We start from the raw sequence: 13935 nt of genomic DNA, 5'->3' as shown, positions 1-13935 counted from the left end.
ACTCGAACCCACTGCACCAACGTGTCGGAGTCGCTTATGCTTTCTTTTACCTAACGGAATCGTTACGCCAGGACTCCACAGAGCATAACACAGAGCGCAACATAACAACTGACAGCTGTCAAACGCTTGAGAAAACGCTGGGGAAAGGAGGTTAAGCGTTTCATTAACTATCGGTCATCGCAGTAGGTTGGTAGCTTTTCAACGAAAAATGAGCGGCCTACTAAGGATATTCAAAACATGGTACCGGCAATAAAACGTTTTATGAAGCGTTTAGCAGCTGTCAGTTGTTATGTTGCGCTCCGTGTTATGCTGTGTGGAGTCCTGGCGTTACACCTACTGAACCTTCTTGTAACTTTCGGGTCGACCCGAACGACTCCGGATCGCTTACGGATTGCTCCAACCCGGTAGGTTCGGGTCGAAAATCGCAAATAACTAGTCTGAGCCGCGCCCACCTTTGGAGCCGTTTTGCCCATCACTAGTTTGCGGTCTCACAAAAAAAAACCGCGAGCATATTCACCTACAGACCATATTAGAAAAGGACAGAAAACACAAAAAGAGCATACACTTCTTTAGATACCTTGTTTGCCTTTCCAACTGCCAGATGTCATATTACAGTGTGTATGTGTGTGTGTGGGTATGTGTGCGTGCGTGTATGTCTGAGCGTAATTGTTCTGTCTTGTGAGTGTGCAGAGAAATTCTGTGAAGTTTTCCGCTTCATTTGTGTGGTTTTCAAGTTGCAAGTGAAAAGAAATCAATCGAAAAGTGATTCGCCGGAATCTGAATCGATGTAACTTCGAGGAATTATTTTCCGTCGCGCATGCACATTCCACTACAGCAGTCGCTAGAAGATGAGAAAGACGCGGCAAGCCGCTGAATTTACTGAGCTCAAGGTATGTGTCCTGGCAGGTTTCCACATCCCGTGCAATATTGGTGCGCGATTCCGTGGATGGCAAGGATCTTGAGTATCATCTGCCCGCGACTTTGGGCGGCAAGGACGCTTTTTCGCTACTAATCATTTGTATAGGATGCCTTGCAACCAATAGAGTAAAATAAGTATGTGTTGTTTACCTGTCCACGGCTGCTATTTTTTAGTTCGGGAAAAGTGCTGCCTTATAGTGCTGTGCTTAAAATTGGTACTGGAGAATTTTGCTCGTCCCGAAAACTATCCTGCAAAACTCCGTGATGTTAAAGGGGAGGATGTAGAAAGTGGCAGTGAATGAAATAAATACGGGTTATGATGGGGAAGATTGCAAAGTAGAACAGAAACACTTTTTTTCATTGATGCTTACACAGCGTGTACATGCTTATAAAAGTGATCCCAATATAGTTTTCACGAATATCTTCGAAACGTTTTTTGCTTTTTCAATTCCACCACAAGAGAAATCAAACCACACGTTTAACCAAGCCTGCCAAAGGCGGCAGATGTGTGCGGGTGTGTGAGTGTTTGTCAGCGCATACAGCACACTCGGTGTGTTTGTGTGTGCGCTAGTTTCTATTGTGTGGTGTGTATACCCCTGAAACCATGTTTCGTTTTCGTGGATAAGCATTTCTGCATTTAGCCCGCGGGGCTACGACCGTACAGCTTGAGGATAAAGTATTTTTCATATTCACATTCAGAAACTCAAGCCCCACGTGTGGTGTAGATGTGTAAACCTGTGGAGAACCAGGAGTGCGAGGCACAGGCCAGGAACGAGAATTGTTCCGGTGGTTCTGCCGCTAGCCAGTATGTATAATTCTCAGAAAACACCGCACACGGTGTCTGGATACGCGAATCCCACCAAAGACCTGATGCTAACAGGGGAACAAGCAGCCCCTCACTCGCGCGCCGGGTGCCGAAGGGGAAACAGTAGTGTGTTGAGTGACAAACAAATGACACAAAATTAGGTCCCTTTTGCTGAGCTTCCCATAAGCTTTAGCGACGAGTTATCACGCGTTGTACAATATTCGAACCTGAACCGGTGTGTGGGATTCTTCTTTATTTAATATGTGTATGCGCGCACGTGTGTGTGTGTGTGTTTTGTATTTTCAGGAATTGGTAAATCAACTACGAGTGTGCGATTTACAGCAATTGCTTGGCGAACACAACATCAGTCGAAGTGGTCGCAAATCGGATCTAGTTGATCGTGCTCTGAATCTAGTTCGGCAGAACGTTCAAGTACTGAAGCATCGAGTGCGTGAATTGCATCGAAAGGCGTACGTTTGATTTATATCATTATACCGTTGTTGTTGTTGTTGTTGGTGATGTGCAGCTTATCTAACCGAACTATCGTGTACCTGGTCGTTTCAGTCAGCAGGAAGCCCAGGAACTATTGACGTCGTCCACGACCAGCACATCAGGCAGTGGTGCGGGCGACCAGTCGCTGCTGCCACAGGTCGTGCTACAGCCGGTCGAAACCAACCCGCTCGCCGTACAGTCGCTGCTAGCGTCCGGCGGACATATTGCCGGTGGTGCCAACAACGGTACCGTTGTGAGCCACAGCACGACGTCCAGTGGGCGCACCGGTACGGCCATGTATCAGCAACAGTACGCGAACGCCGTCCAGACCGACAACCGTGTTGGGCAGGTGCATGCCAACGGCAGCATGGCCGTGCCCGGGTACGGCGACTACCCGATACATCCCGATGTGCAACTGAAAAAGCTGGCCTTTTTCGACGTTATGGCCACCCTGCTGAAGCCGGCCACGCTGGTACCGAGCAACACTGCCCAGCGGGTGCAGGAAGGTTCCTACTTCTTTCATCTGACGCCGCAGCAGGCGAACGAAATTGCGCTGAACCGTGACATCAGCAATTCCGCTAAAATAGAGCATAACGTGCAGGTTCAGCTTAGATTTTGTCTGCTAGAAACAACCTGCGAGCAGGACGATCACTTTCCGCCCAACATTGTGTTGAAGGTGAACAACAAACTGTGCCCGTTGCCGGTAAGATCGCAAGCGCCATCAAGGGCTTTCATGTGTGTGTGTGTGTGTGTTTTTTTTTTTAATGTATTTTATGTATAATTGTTTTTCTTTTTAGAATCCAATTCCCACCAACAAGCCAGGGGTGGAACCAAAAAGACCACCCCGACCGGTCAACATAACAGCGCAGGTGAAGCTATCGCCGACGGTGGCCAACCACATCTCTGTATCCTGGTGCACGGAGTACAACCGCGGGTATGCAGTAGCATGCTACTTAGTGCGCAAGCTGTCGTCGGCTCAACTCTTACAAAGGCTGAAAACTAAGGGCGTCAAAGCGGCTGATTACACTCGAGCATTAAGTATGCGGCCTGGTTTTTGTTTTTTTGTGTGTTTGGTGCCGAACATAATGTTATGCATTTTTGTTTTAATTTCAGTTAAAGAAAAGCTAAATGAAGATGCTGATTGTGAAATTGCAACCACAATGCTAAAAGTGTCGTTAATTTGTCCATTGGGAAAGATGCGCATGACCACACCTTGCCGGTCAGTAACACCCGTCCGTTGATAAAACCAGCAAGTTGCCGGGCTCTAACGTGTTTATCTTTTTCTCTCTATCTCAGCTCATCGACGTGCTCCCATCTACAGTGTTTCGATGCGTCGTTATATCTGCAAATGAATGAGCGTAAGCCAACATGGAACTGTCCCGTGTGTGATAAACCGGCGGTATACAACAATCTTGTTATCGATGGGTAAGTAGTACAGTTTTTTTGCACAATTGCAAACGATTGCTTCTTTGTATGCGTAAACGATAATGTATGCTTTTAATGTCCATAACAGCTACTTCCAAGAGGTATTGGTTTCGACAAAACTATCGAGCGAAGATACAGAAATCCAACTCCACAAAGATGGTTCCTGGAGCACGCGAGTTAAGCTAAACGATTCTGATGATGGATCGCCTAGTAAAGCGGTGCAAAAGGTCGAAGTTATATCGGATGACATTGGTAAGCGTTGTGAATACGATAGTATAGTTTACTTGTTGAATCTTTGGATCATTGACGGTCAACCGAACGAGATGCAATGTGTTTCATCATTTTATCTTCACCACTATCTGTTATTAATATAATTTATGTTTTGTAGAAGTAATAACGACGGATCCACCAAAACCGATTGTATCTCAGACTTCTGTCATCTCGACAAACGAACCAACGTCTACGACTACCTCCAGCGAAACGGTAAATATAATCTCAAAATGGTTAACAGAGAAGACAGCAACGGTATGTGACAAACCGTATGTCTTTCTTTATTGCACAAAAGGTGGATTTGACGCTCAGCGACTCTGACGACGATGCTCCTGCCAAGCGAAAGAAAATCAGCGCCCGCACAAACGGTACTGGAAGTTCGAATAATCCTACATCGTCGTCTTCCTCCTCCTCGACTTCTGCGGCAGGCAGCTCATCCACTAGCGCTGGGGCCGTAACTCGCTCTAAAGTGAACGGTAAGTTCTAAAAATGCATAAAACGTACGCTTTATTATACTAATACATGCAGGGGCAATAAATATTGTGTAGGGCGTGTAGGATATTGTATTTTTAAGGCCATTACACTGTATGTAGTGATAAGACGAACAATTATGCATGTTTTTTGTTGTTGTTACAATCGCTTGCGATAACAACGATCGATTGATTTTTGGGCTATTGATTGGCAAAGTCATGGGTTCAAGGCCTAAATGGACCGTGCCCCAAGGACTGACTATCCTGCTATGGGTAATCAATAAGTCATTGAAAGCATCAATGGTATAGGCAGGCTTTGACCCCAACAACGGTTATTGTGTCAAAGAAGAAGAATAAGATCGGCAAAGTGTACGATTCGCGATCAGCATGTGCCCCTTTGTTGCCTAGATCAGGGGTCTCCAAACTTTTCACTTCGCGGGCCGCATAGCTTTACAAATAGCGGTTTTGAGGGCCATTTTGGTCTCACCTTTAGCTAATATTCGAACATTTAACCTTCCTTTGAATGAGAAAATACCAACTGAATGTATCAATGTTGACACCATTCTATTATTGAAGCTTTATTTTAAACATAAAAAGTTAACATTGTAATTGTGATTAAAATAATCAAACTAATATAATGTGTGTTTAAGTCTTTATAAAGTTATCACGGGCCGCGTTATAGGCTCTCGAGGGCCGCATGCGGCCCGCGGGCCGTAGTTTGGAGACCCCTGGCCTAGATAATTGCTCTTTTTCCCTTGATATTTTCAGCATAGAACTTTCACACATTCTTATGCTCTTGGTCTATCAATTTGGCACTACACGTAGAATTCTAGAAACCTCTCTCGCAGATCGATCATTTTAATAGTGTTCATTTCGGTAGCAAAGAATGCGTACCTCTGTATGTAAGGCATAATTTTCTTTTTAACCAGCGCCGAGAACGAACAAACGCGTCTAACGATTGTCGTATTTTAATCACATTTGTATTGTAATTATTTTGATAAACACGAGTTTGGATTGATTATGTTGCAGCGTTTGTATTATTATTTGTTTGTATTTAATTTTGTTATACTTGTCGTACCTCATACATGATAATTAGATTCTTAACACATTGGACAATGAGGTCGTTTCTGAATGGCTGTTATCGGTAGGCATCTAAAAGGCCGGACGAGATTGATTACCAGTTGAGATCATGCATCTCAAGAGATTAATAAGTCTCCAAAGATTCAGGTTCAGAGCTTGAGTTTCTTATTATTCTTCTTCGTGGCGTAACAACCTAGGGGGTTATGCCAGCCTACACTGGGTTTAGAGACTTCGTAGCAAGTACCACGCAGCCGGATAGTTTGTTTTGCCATGTGATGCTTGAACCCACGACGTGCATGTTGTTAAGACGTGCGAGTTAACCAATATATCATGGGAACGTGCAAATTCAATATTTTTAAAACCATACTCCTCTAGAGGTTATGAATTAATGTCTACAGATTTTTTTTTGGAGATTCATGAATCTTTAGGATTCGAGATTCGAATCACTGATCGCTGAAGATTCATATGAATGAATCTCAACGAAAGATTCATGAACCCAACACTAGTTCGTTTTACCACATTTTGTACTGCAATTCGATGTTTCAAACTGTGTTGTCTTAATATGAAGAAGAGGCAATATTGTAATTGTAATCAAGATTTTACTGTATGTGGCAGGTGAATCCTAGCAGATCTGTGAGGCTCTTTTTCTAAGTTTTTTTATTTGGATCTATGTGTCAGGAACCACACATACACACAAACACACACACGCACGCACACAACCAGAAATCAAAGAAATCCGTCCGACTCGTGCCAAATTGTTGCGTTTGCCTAATTGTCGATTATTTCTTCATCTTTTTTCTCTTTTTGCATTCCTTTGCCACTGCTCTCACAAACTCAGATAAACAACAACCCGTGGAAAGTGAGAGCGTTGTCATCAGTGAGGAAATAATAGATAATGATGAAGAAAATTCATAAAACACAGGGGCATTTATAACTATTCTTTAGTAAGGCATTTATCCTACAGACGTGCAAAGAAATATGCTTTAACCCATAGGGTAAGGCAACGCTAAGGGATGCGACTCGTAAAATGATAAACCAGCTCATTTAAAAAGTGAGAACAGAACTAAGATTCACTAGTCATGGTAAAGGTACAGAGCAGCGTTGTGAATTATTCGAATGTAAAAAATAATCGAAAAGAGATATAATTGTGCTGTGTGATATACAACAGTCTTTAAAAAAACGAATCAATAAATTTGCAAATGTAAAACATTAGATAATGATGGGGCTCACACCGCAAATCGATTATTATATTTCATTCTTGAAAATATATTATTATATGTGCAGAATATGAGTGGTAATTTATTGTGGAAATGGATGAAACAAACAAAAAAGAATAAACTTGGAAATCAAATAACGTATTTAAGAATAAAAATCATCGTTAAAAGTGATAAAAATGTCGCAACCTGCACATACACACACGATCGATTGGATTAATTTATTTCATACATGAAGTTCTGATGTGATTATTAATGTATATAAGGTATTAATAGTCTAATAATACTTTATTGTATTCACCTTCGTTTGGTTGTAAGTTGTAGTTGGATATCCATTCATAGTAAATTTTTCTTTCTATTTTTATAAATGTTTGCAGAAGATCCTTCATCGTCAGTAATAATGCTCGACTCTCCCTCGCCGCCATCAACACCTAACCCACCGCACAACGGAAGTAACGGTATGCTATAATATGTACAAGAGCAAACTGACATGTTCCCATACTTTAGTAGAGAAGTTCTCCAAAGAATATAATAATGGTTTTTCAAAATTTTCCAACAAAATAACTGACATGACAATGATGACCATAACATCGCATACAGAAACAATTATTGACATCTTCGTAGAGAACTACACACGATCCACTATCAGAAATATTGAATAGCCTTTGATGACAGAAGCTTGTTTTTTTTCATTCTATAAATCGCTGATTTATAAAACTATTTTGTTATATGTTACTTCATTTTCAATCATCTCAACATAGCTGCATTACTATTATTATACAGTTGCTTTTTGCTGCATTACTATTACTATTATTACTGTTACAGTTGCGACTGTAGTGGAATATGATTATTGTAACTTGGTAAATCGTCAATCAGGCTGTTCTGTTCCCGTTGAAGTAAATAAATGATAAAGTAAATTAGTAATTTAGTCATAATAATAATAATAATAATAATAATAATAATAATAATTATTATTATTATTATTATTATTATTATTATTATTATTATTATTATTATTATTATTATTATTATTATTATTATTATTATTATTATTATTATTATTAAAGTAATCGAGGAAATCGAAATCTCAAACAGTTTGAGCAAAAAATAAATGAAACTGTCAATTACTTTGTAAATCCAATTCAAAGGTAATAGCATGTTGCAACTTCAAGAAGTGTTGAAATTCATTGACCATCCCGCAACGTAGTGTTAGTGTAGGGGATATGGCATGGTATCCTTTCCATCCTAAACGCAGACTCGACTTATGATGTGAATTGACTGTTTTGACTGAACTTCTCAATGTAATTTTTGTATTGTATTGAACGATGCAAATTGAGTGGCGTTTTCTTTTGTTTATTAGATGTGTCTTCAACCACGACTCCATCGCTGGCGGCATTTCACTACCATCAACAACAAGAATCTCCTGGTGGAAGCGGCGGTTCAAATGAGCAAATGAGCAATTTTCAAATCAACCCACTTGCATTGCACCGATAATAATCCATCCCTCATCGAATAGAAATCTTCACCAAAAATCGCCCGAGTAAAGCGGAAACAGTCGAGGAAGAGCGGCAACCAATTCCAATATTTTTATTCAAAATTTAACATTGTACCACGTGCAGCCAACCAAGTGCATATTCATATATTTCTTGATTAGTATACTCTAATACACACCCCAGGACTACGTTTTTTATTTGCCGGATTAGATTTAACATCTTACGTTAGGTCTTAATGTTTGTGCAAACGGCGCCATTCGGCGAAAAAAAGCTATTTATTTAGCGGTCGAGACAACAAACTAATTGAGAGGAGGAAATAGGTGCTTCTCCACCTGGGCTGCAGTTGGGAAGACATAATTTTAACTTGAAATTGTCGATAATTGCTAGCCTATAGAAGCTGAATAACTTGATGTTGTTTTACTTTGGTTCTGCTACAGTTCAGTGTATGACCTAAGAAGTTTTGTTTTGTGTTTTGGTTTGAAATTTCTATTTTATTGCTCTTTTTAATGAATCGATCATATTAACAATCGTTTCATGCTGAATTTGTACTGCAGTGAATGGTGAACAGCCAATATTTGGAAGAGTTTCTACAACTATCGTAATGGAACGGAGCTATATTTATGTAATAAAAAAAACCCTGATACATCCATGCAATCAGACACCATAGCCGAGAACTGACCGTAGTAGCGGTGCGCGTTTATGTGATTCAATGGGATGTGCGAATGTGGTGGTGTGGTCAATTGGAATTGGGTAAGAATGTGAATAGATATTCAGGAGATTTTCTTTTAACAAATGCAGAAAAAAACTCACTTTCCATTCAGAGAAAAATGATTACAAACTGTCGTTGAAAGAGGAGAATGGTGATGCGCTGATTATAATAAGGTTTTTGAACGGTAAATGCCTTAATCATCGATCAACTGGTTCTTATCGACGACTCATGTCGTAGAGGGAAGGAACTGATTATATACTAGAGTAAGTTTATTGAAAAGTAATTATCCTTATACACCATTTCTATGGTAGTCCCCCAAAAGTTCAACCAGTATGTTGAAACAGATATTTAACTTATGACTTTTTTTTGGTAAAATAGTGAGCACTATTATGTGCATTTTTTTTGCTGGACATTATTAAAGAGCACTTGTCGTTTACGCGAACATTGCCATGAATTTACCCGACACACAACCGTAGACGTTCATTTCTAACAGAGTACGACTCTCTCAACTTTTATCGTTTTTTTTTTATATATATGTAAAAACTTGTAATTTGACATGAAAAATACATGAATTGAAATACGAATATGTATTCTTTTTTTATACAGAATAATCTGTTTCCATTATTTATGTATAATTATTATGTTTATTACTTCTGGGTGAGTATATTCTTACAAAACTTAAAATTATCGGCGAATAATCCGGTTCAATAACCGATATAATCTTACATTGGTATAGTTTCTCCCGATCAGATATGTTCTGGATTCTGGATTTCCCACACATGCAGGACTGATGTTTCTTTCGCTGAGTCAAGTTAAGGGTCATCCAAGAACTACGTAACACAAAACATAATTTTGTATCCCTCTTTCCCTCCTTATGGTATTCAATTTCATCTAATTCAAGCTATATTATATCCTTGCCATTTCTAAGGAAAAGATCAGTACAACTTTAACTAATTTATTAATTCTAATGACCTTACATCGGTCGTCAACTAGCGCAACTTAACAACATGCTCGTCAACATAAAGCCTGGCATCTACCGTGCTATTCGGAGATGAGCTATTTTAATTCCCTATTTAAAATCTTGATCGTGTTTCGTACTTGAAGAGTGAATGAAAGTAATGCCTTTGTAGTCTTGTAGTGGAACCCCTATATGTTGATAATAATAAATCGCATTTTAAATATTTAAACTAACCATTTTTTTTATTCGGGAGGGACCGTCTTCGTCCATAATAGGCTAACTATGGTTATTTTTTTTTAAATAAATAAGGATATTTAATTTATTTAAGATTTAAGATTTTAAGATTTAAGATTTAAGATTTAATTTAAGATTAAAAAGCGTGATTTTTTGTCATGGAATATATTTGCATATTTACTTGAAACTCTTCTTTGGAGTTAGTCAATTTCAGAAAATAGTTAATTTGTTCTCGATGTAATATTTTTCCAAGAACAATACGGTCGGGTAAAAAGAACAATAATAAATATTTTTCCAATGATACAAGGTTTTGCGATAGCACTCAAGACTGCGGGACAATTTGATGAAACGGCGGGAGTCAATCGCAAGACTACGGAACGATACGTGAAAACGTTGACAATACCGGGATCTGTAAAATTTGTATCGCATGACTGCGGCACACTTTTTCGGGCACACTATCGCACTCCAGCGACATATGGCTTGACAGCCTGGATTTTGAAATTTCAAATTTTATGTTTTAAGAGTGTGCATCATTTATTGATTTGCTTACATATAAATAAAAAGGCACTACAGATTACTCTTAAAAGCCCCAAACAGTGGGTGCTCAAAATAAAAATAAATAAAAATTTATGCCGTCAAATTATATGTCCCTGAGGTGCGATGGTGTGCTCGAAAAAGTGTGCCGCAGTTTTGCAATACAAATGTTAGAGGTTTTCCGACCACACTACCCCGATCACGCGTCCCTCATTCGCTCTAGTGTAAATGGACCATACGCGCTGGAATAACAACTGCGCCCGCATGAACGAAACAGCAACTGCCCGCAGACCAAAAACCGGTTTTCGCGAGCTCGCCAACGCTCCAAATCGGTACGATTTTCCCTCGCTGGCGATGCTTTTTGTAAGTCGTTGCGACGGTTTTTGACGTTTCGAGCGAGGGTTTCTGAGGGTTCAAGATGGCAGCCAAAAAGCTCGCGGTAATGTGCAGTGGTGAGCAAAATTAAATGGATAAAAAAATAAATACACTCCACTACCTCCCCCCCCCTATTTGACCTCACGGGGACCTACATTTCATGTGTGTGCCATACTAGCATCTGCGCTCTGCCGTCTCACTTGCTCATACATGTTCCGCTATTGCATCAGCTGATCCGGTGGTGGCTTTTTATGTTCAGTCTTTACAGGGTTAGCCGGTCTCGTAGTACAGTCGTCAACTCGTACGACTTAAAAACATGCCCGTCATGGGTTCAATCCCCAAATAGACCGCGCCGCCATACGTAGGACTGACTATCCTGCTATGGGGGGGAATCAATTAGTCACTGAAAGCCAAGCCCACAAGTGGGTACAGGTAGGCCTTGACCGAAATGTGCCGCAGATTCAGCATTGCATCCGATGAATTCAGGTATCATCAACGTTTTCAAGCATCATACCGCAGTCTTGGCTTTGGCTAAGACAGATTCGGGAAGGGATCCCGCGGTCTTGAGATAAAGTGTGAAACCCTGTATTTGCGGGTGATCTTGACGCTGAGGGAATCGGGGAAAGCCGGTATTGAACTTTTAACGATGCTTTTATTTATGTATTTATTAGGAAGCCATTCGCGTGCCTTGCCGTTTGATGGTTACGAAGCTATATCGAACAAGCATAGGTGTAAATGGAACTCTAATAAATAAAAAAATGAACATGTTTCGTGCATGATCATCATACTCCACTCCATGTATGAATGTAATACGTGATATTTCAATACATGTAATAGGTTCCGGATTTTTTCCGTACCAAGGTTCCGGAAGATTTTCCCACTTCAGTCAGTAATTCTTTTTGCTCTTCCAAGACTACAGGCAACACTGCTATGCCTTGCATTTCCGGTGGCAATATCATTTTCCGAGCCATGTTAAATTTTACTGTTTGTTATATATTTCAATTTAAATTGCAAGCACGAATTTTCTCGTGAAAAAAGATATAGAAGAGGATCAAAAGTAAAGATCATTGAGAAATCTTCCTCTTTTTTCCTCTTCTTTGCTGGTCTATTCACCGTTGAACACGCCGTGTTTACATGGCCAAGAAGAGTGTCAACCGTTCTCCAGTTTGTTGGCTGCCTCCTTCCACCCCTGACTGTACTACCCACTTAGTCCAACCGCCGAGTTCACTTCGTGTCCCACAACTAGTTTTAACATATCAAATGCTCTGGACATGTTTAAACTTGTGGACAAACGATTCATTTTCCGGAGTCGGGTCGATTCCATCCAGTGGGTGCAGCAGGTGTGGTAGGGTCGGAGTCAGAATCAACGAGTGCGTGTCGATTGGTGCATGAAAGCATAAGCGACTTTGCCACATTAGTGCAGCGAGTTGGGTCAGCTCTTGAAACTACTTTGGTCCGATCAGATTCAATCTCGCTGCACCAAGGGGTCTGCATTCCTTATGATTTTTTGCACCTGCTGAACCTACTGGTACCTTTCGGGTCGACCCGAACGACTCCGGGGCGCTTATAAATGGCTCCAGTCCGGGAGGTGCGGGTCGACTCGCACATCTCTGGTCCGTCCAGACACGTCCTCCGGTCCATCTTAGACGGCATACACTAACATTACATGTGGAGGAGCGGAATGAACCAAACGCTTGCTAAAATTAACGGCGATTCGGACATCACAACGAGGGTGATGCCAGTAGGCCGTACATCATGTAGCACTTAAGCACCTTTTTGACAAAGCATCTGTCCGGAGTTCAGTTTACATGTTTTTTCTACTCACGGATTATTCAAACGAATTGGACTTGGCGGTTTGCTCGATCATGTTGTATCGAAAAAAGGATAAACCATTGAAGGATGGAGTCGGATATTTTGACGGATATTTCCACTAATTGAACAGCGGACGCATGCGTTGTTAAAAGGGTGCTTGAATGCCACATGACGTAAAGCACTGTGCGCAGAATCGCACAGCAAGCTCGAGGGCTGAATTTGGCGGAGCAGCAACACTTGAATATCGCGAACAGATGAGCTCAACCGTAAGCAGTTCATTTAAAAAGAAGATGAGGCAAATATGTAACGAAAAGCATGCACATATCTGTATGTAATGACGCTTCACTTTTCGGAACACAGAGTGCAGCTCTTACCAAACATGTCGGAAGCTACCCAAGCGCCACAGATTAAGTTTAAACGACTGGAAAATCAAATATCCATAGCAAAAAAAAACGAAAGATCCATAGCTTTATTGGTTTGCTCAATAGATGGCGTATTACAACTCATCATTATATTGCTGTCCTTTTCTTGCAATGTGTTTCGACAAGTTTCATCTAATCACGACCTATATAGCCTTCTATCCGAGCAAAAATAAATGTGAATGGTCGTGTGATCAAGATACATTGGGTATCAACACCAACGACCATTACTCTAATCTCATTTGCTTCAGTGCTGGTGGTGTACATTGGAGTTTAGTATTTAAACAATTGTATCGCCGTTCTAGTTCTAGAGATGCATAACTTAAATGCAAAACCATACAACAGTACAGAGGGAATGAGAAAGCTCTCCAAGCGAGGAAGCTCCCACTGGTTGGGTATCCCACAAACAGATGGCGCCACCAGCTTTTTGCTATTTTTAGAATACATGAGTCGTTTGCCGTCTGCTAAACGAAGTCTTTCTATATTTCGTTTAGGTTGAGAGCTTGAGTCGTTTAGAACCCGTATAGTGGTCGTTTAGTGGGTTTGTGGCACTTGGGTACCCATATTCTCCTGGCACACCAAAATCTCTTTTAGGTGGTGCCGCAGCGCCTGATTTGTTCCGCCACACAGTTGACAATACGGGTGGAATAACAAATAAACACATCCGGATAAGCGTACCATGTAACACTACCGATCCAATACAAAATACCTGCCTCTTCCAAAACAT

At 40.7% G+C, this 13935-nt stretch overlaps 1 protein-coding gene across 2 annotated transcripts; it reads left to right on the top strand.

Annotated features, from left to right (window-relative positions):
* The first annotated feature begins 601 nt into the window (after positions 1-601).
* Positions 602-9460, top strand: LOC1274857 (E3 SUMO-protein ligase PIAS2). Of its 2 annotated transcripts, XM_061643131.1 has the most exons (11): positions 602-890; positions 2030-2193; positions 2288-2918; positions 3013-3253; positions 3329-3434; positions 3512-3640; positions 3729-3892; positions 4029-4123; positions 4206-4386; positions 7052-7132; positions 8035-9460. In XM_061643131.1, exons 1-11 carry the CDS (start codon positions 849-851, stop codon positions 8166-8168), a joined length of 1968 nt encoding a protein of 655 aa, XP_061499115.1. In that variant the 5' UTR covers positions 602-848; the 3' UTR covers positions 8169-9460. The 2 variants fall into 2 exon arrangements, with proteins under 2 accessions (XP_061499115.1, XP_061499116.1); XM_061643132.1 differs by lacking the exons at positions 7052-7132; positions 8035-9460 and adding an exon at positions 6299-6698.
* The last annotated feature ends 4475 nt before the right edge of the window (positions 9461-13935 follow it).

Source organism: Anopheles gambiae, chromosome 2 (genome assembly GCF_943734735.2).
Source record: "Anopheles gambiae chromosome 2, idAnoGambNW_F1_1, whole genome shotgun sequence".
Lineage (NCBI taxonomy): Eukaryota > Metazoa > Arthropoda > Insecta > Diptera > Culicidae > Anopheles > Anopheles gambiae.
This window is presented reverse-complemented; position numbering and strand designations above follow the sequence as displayed.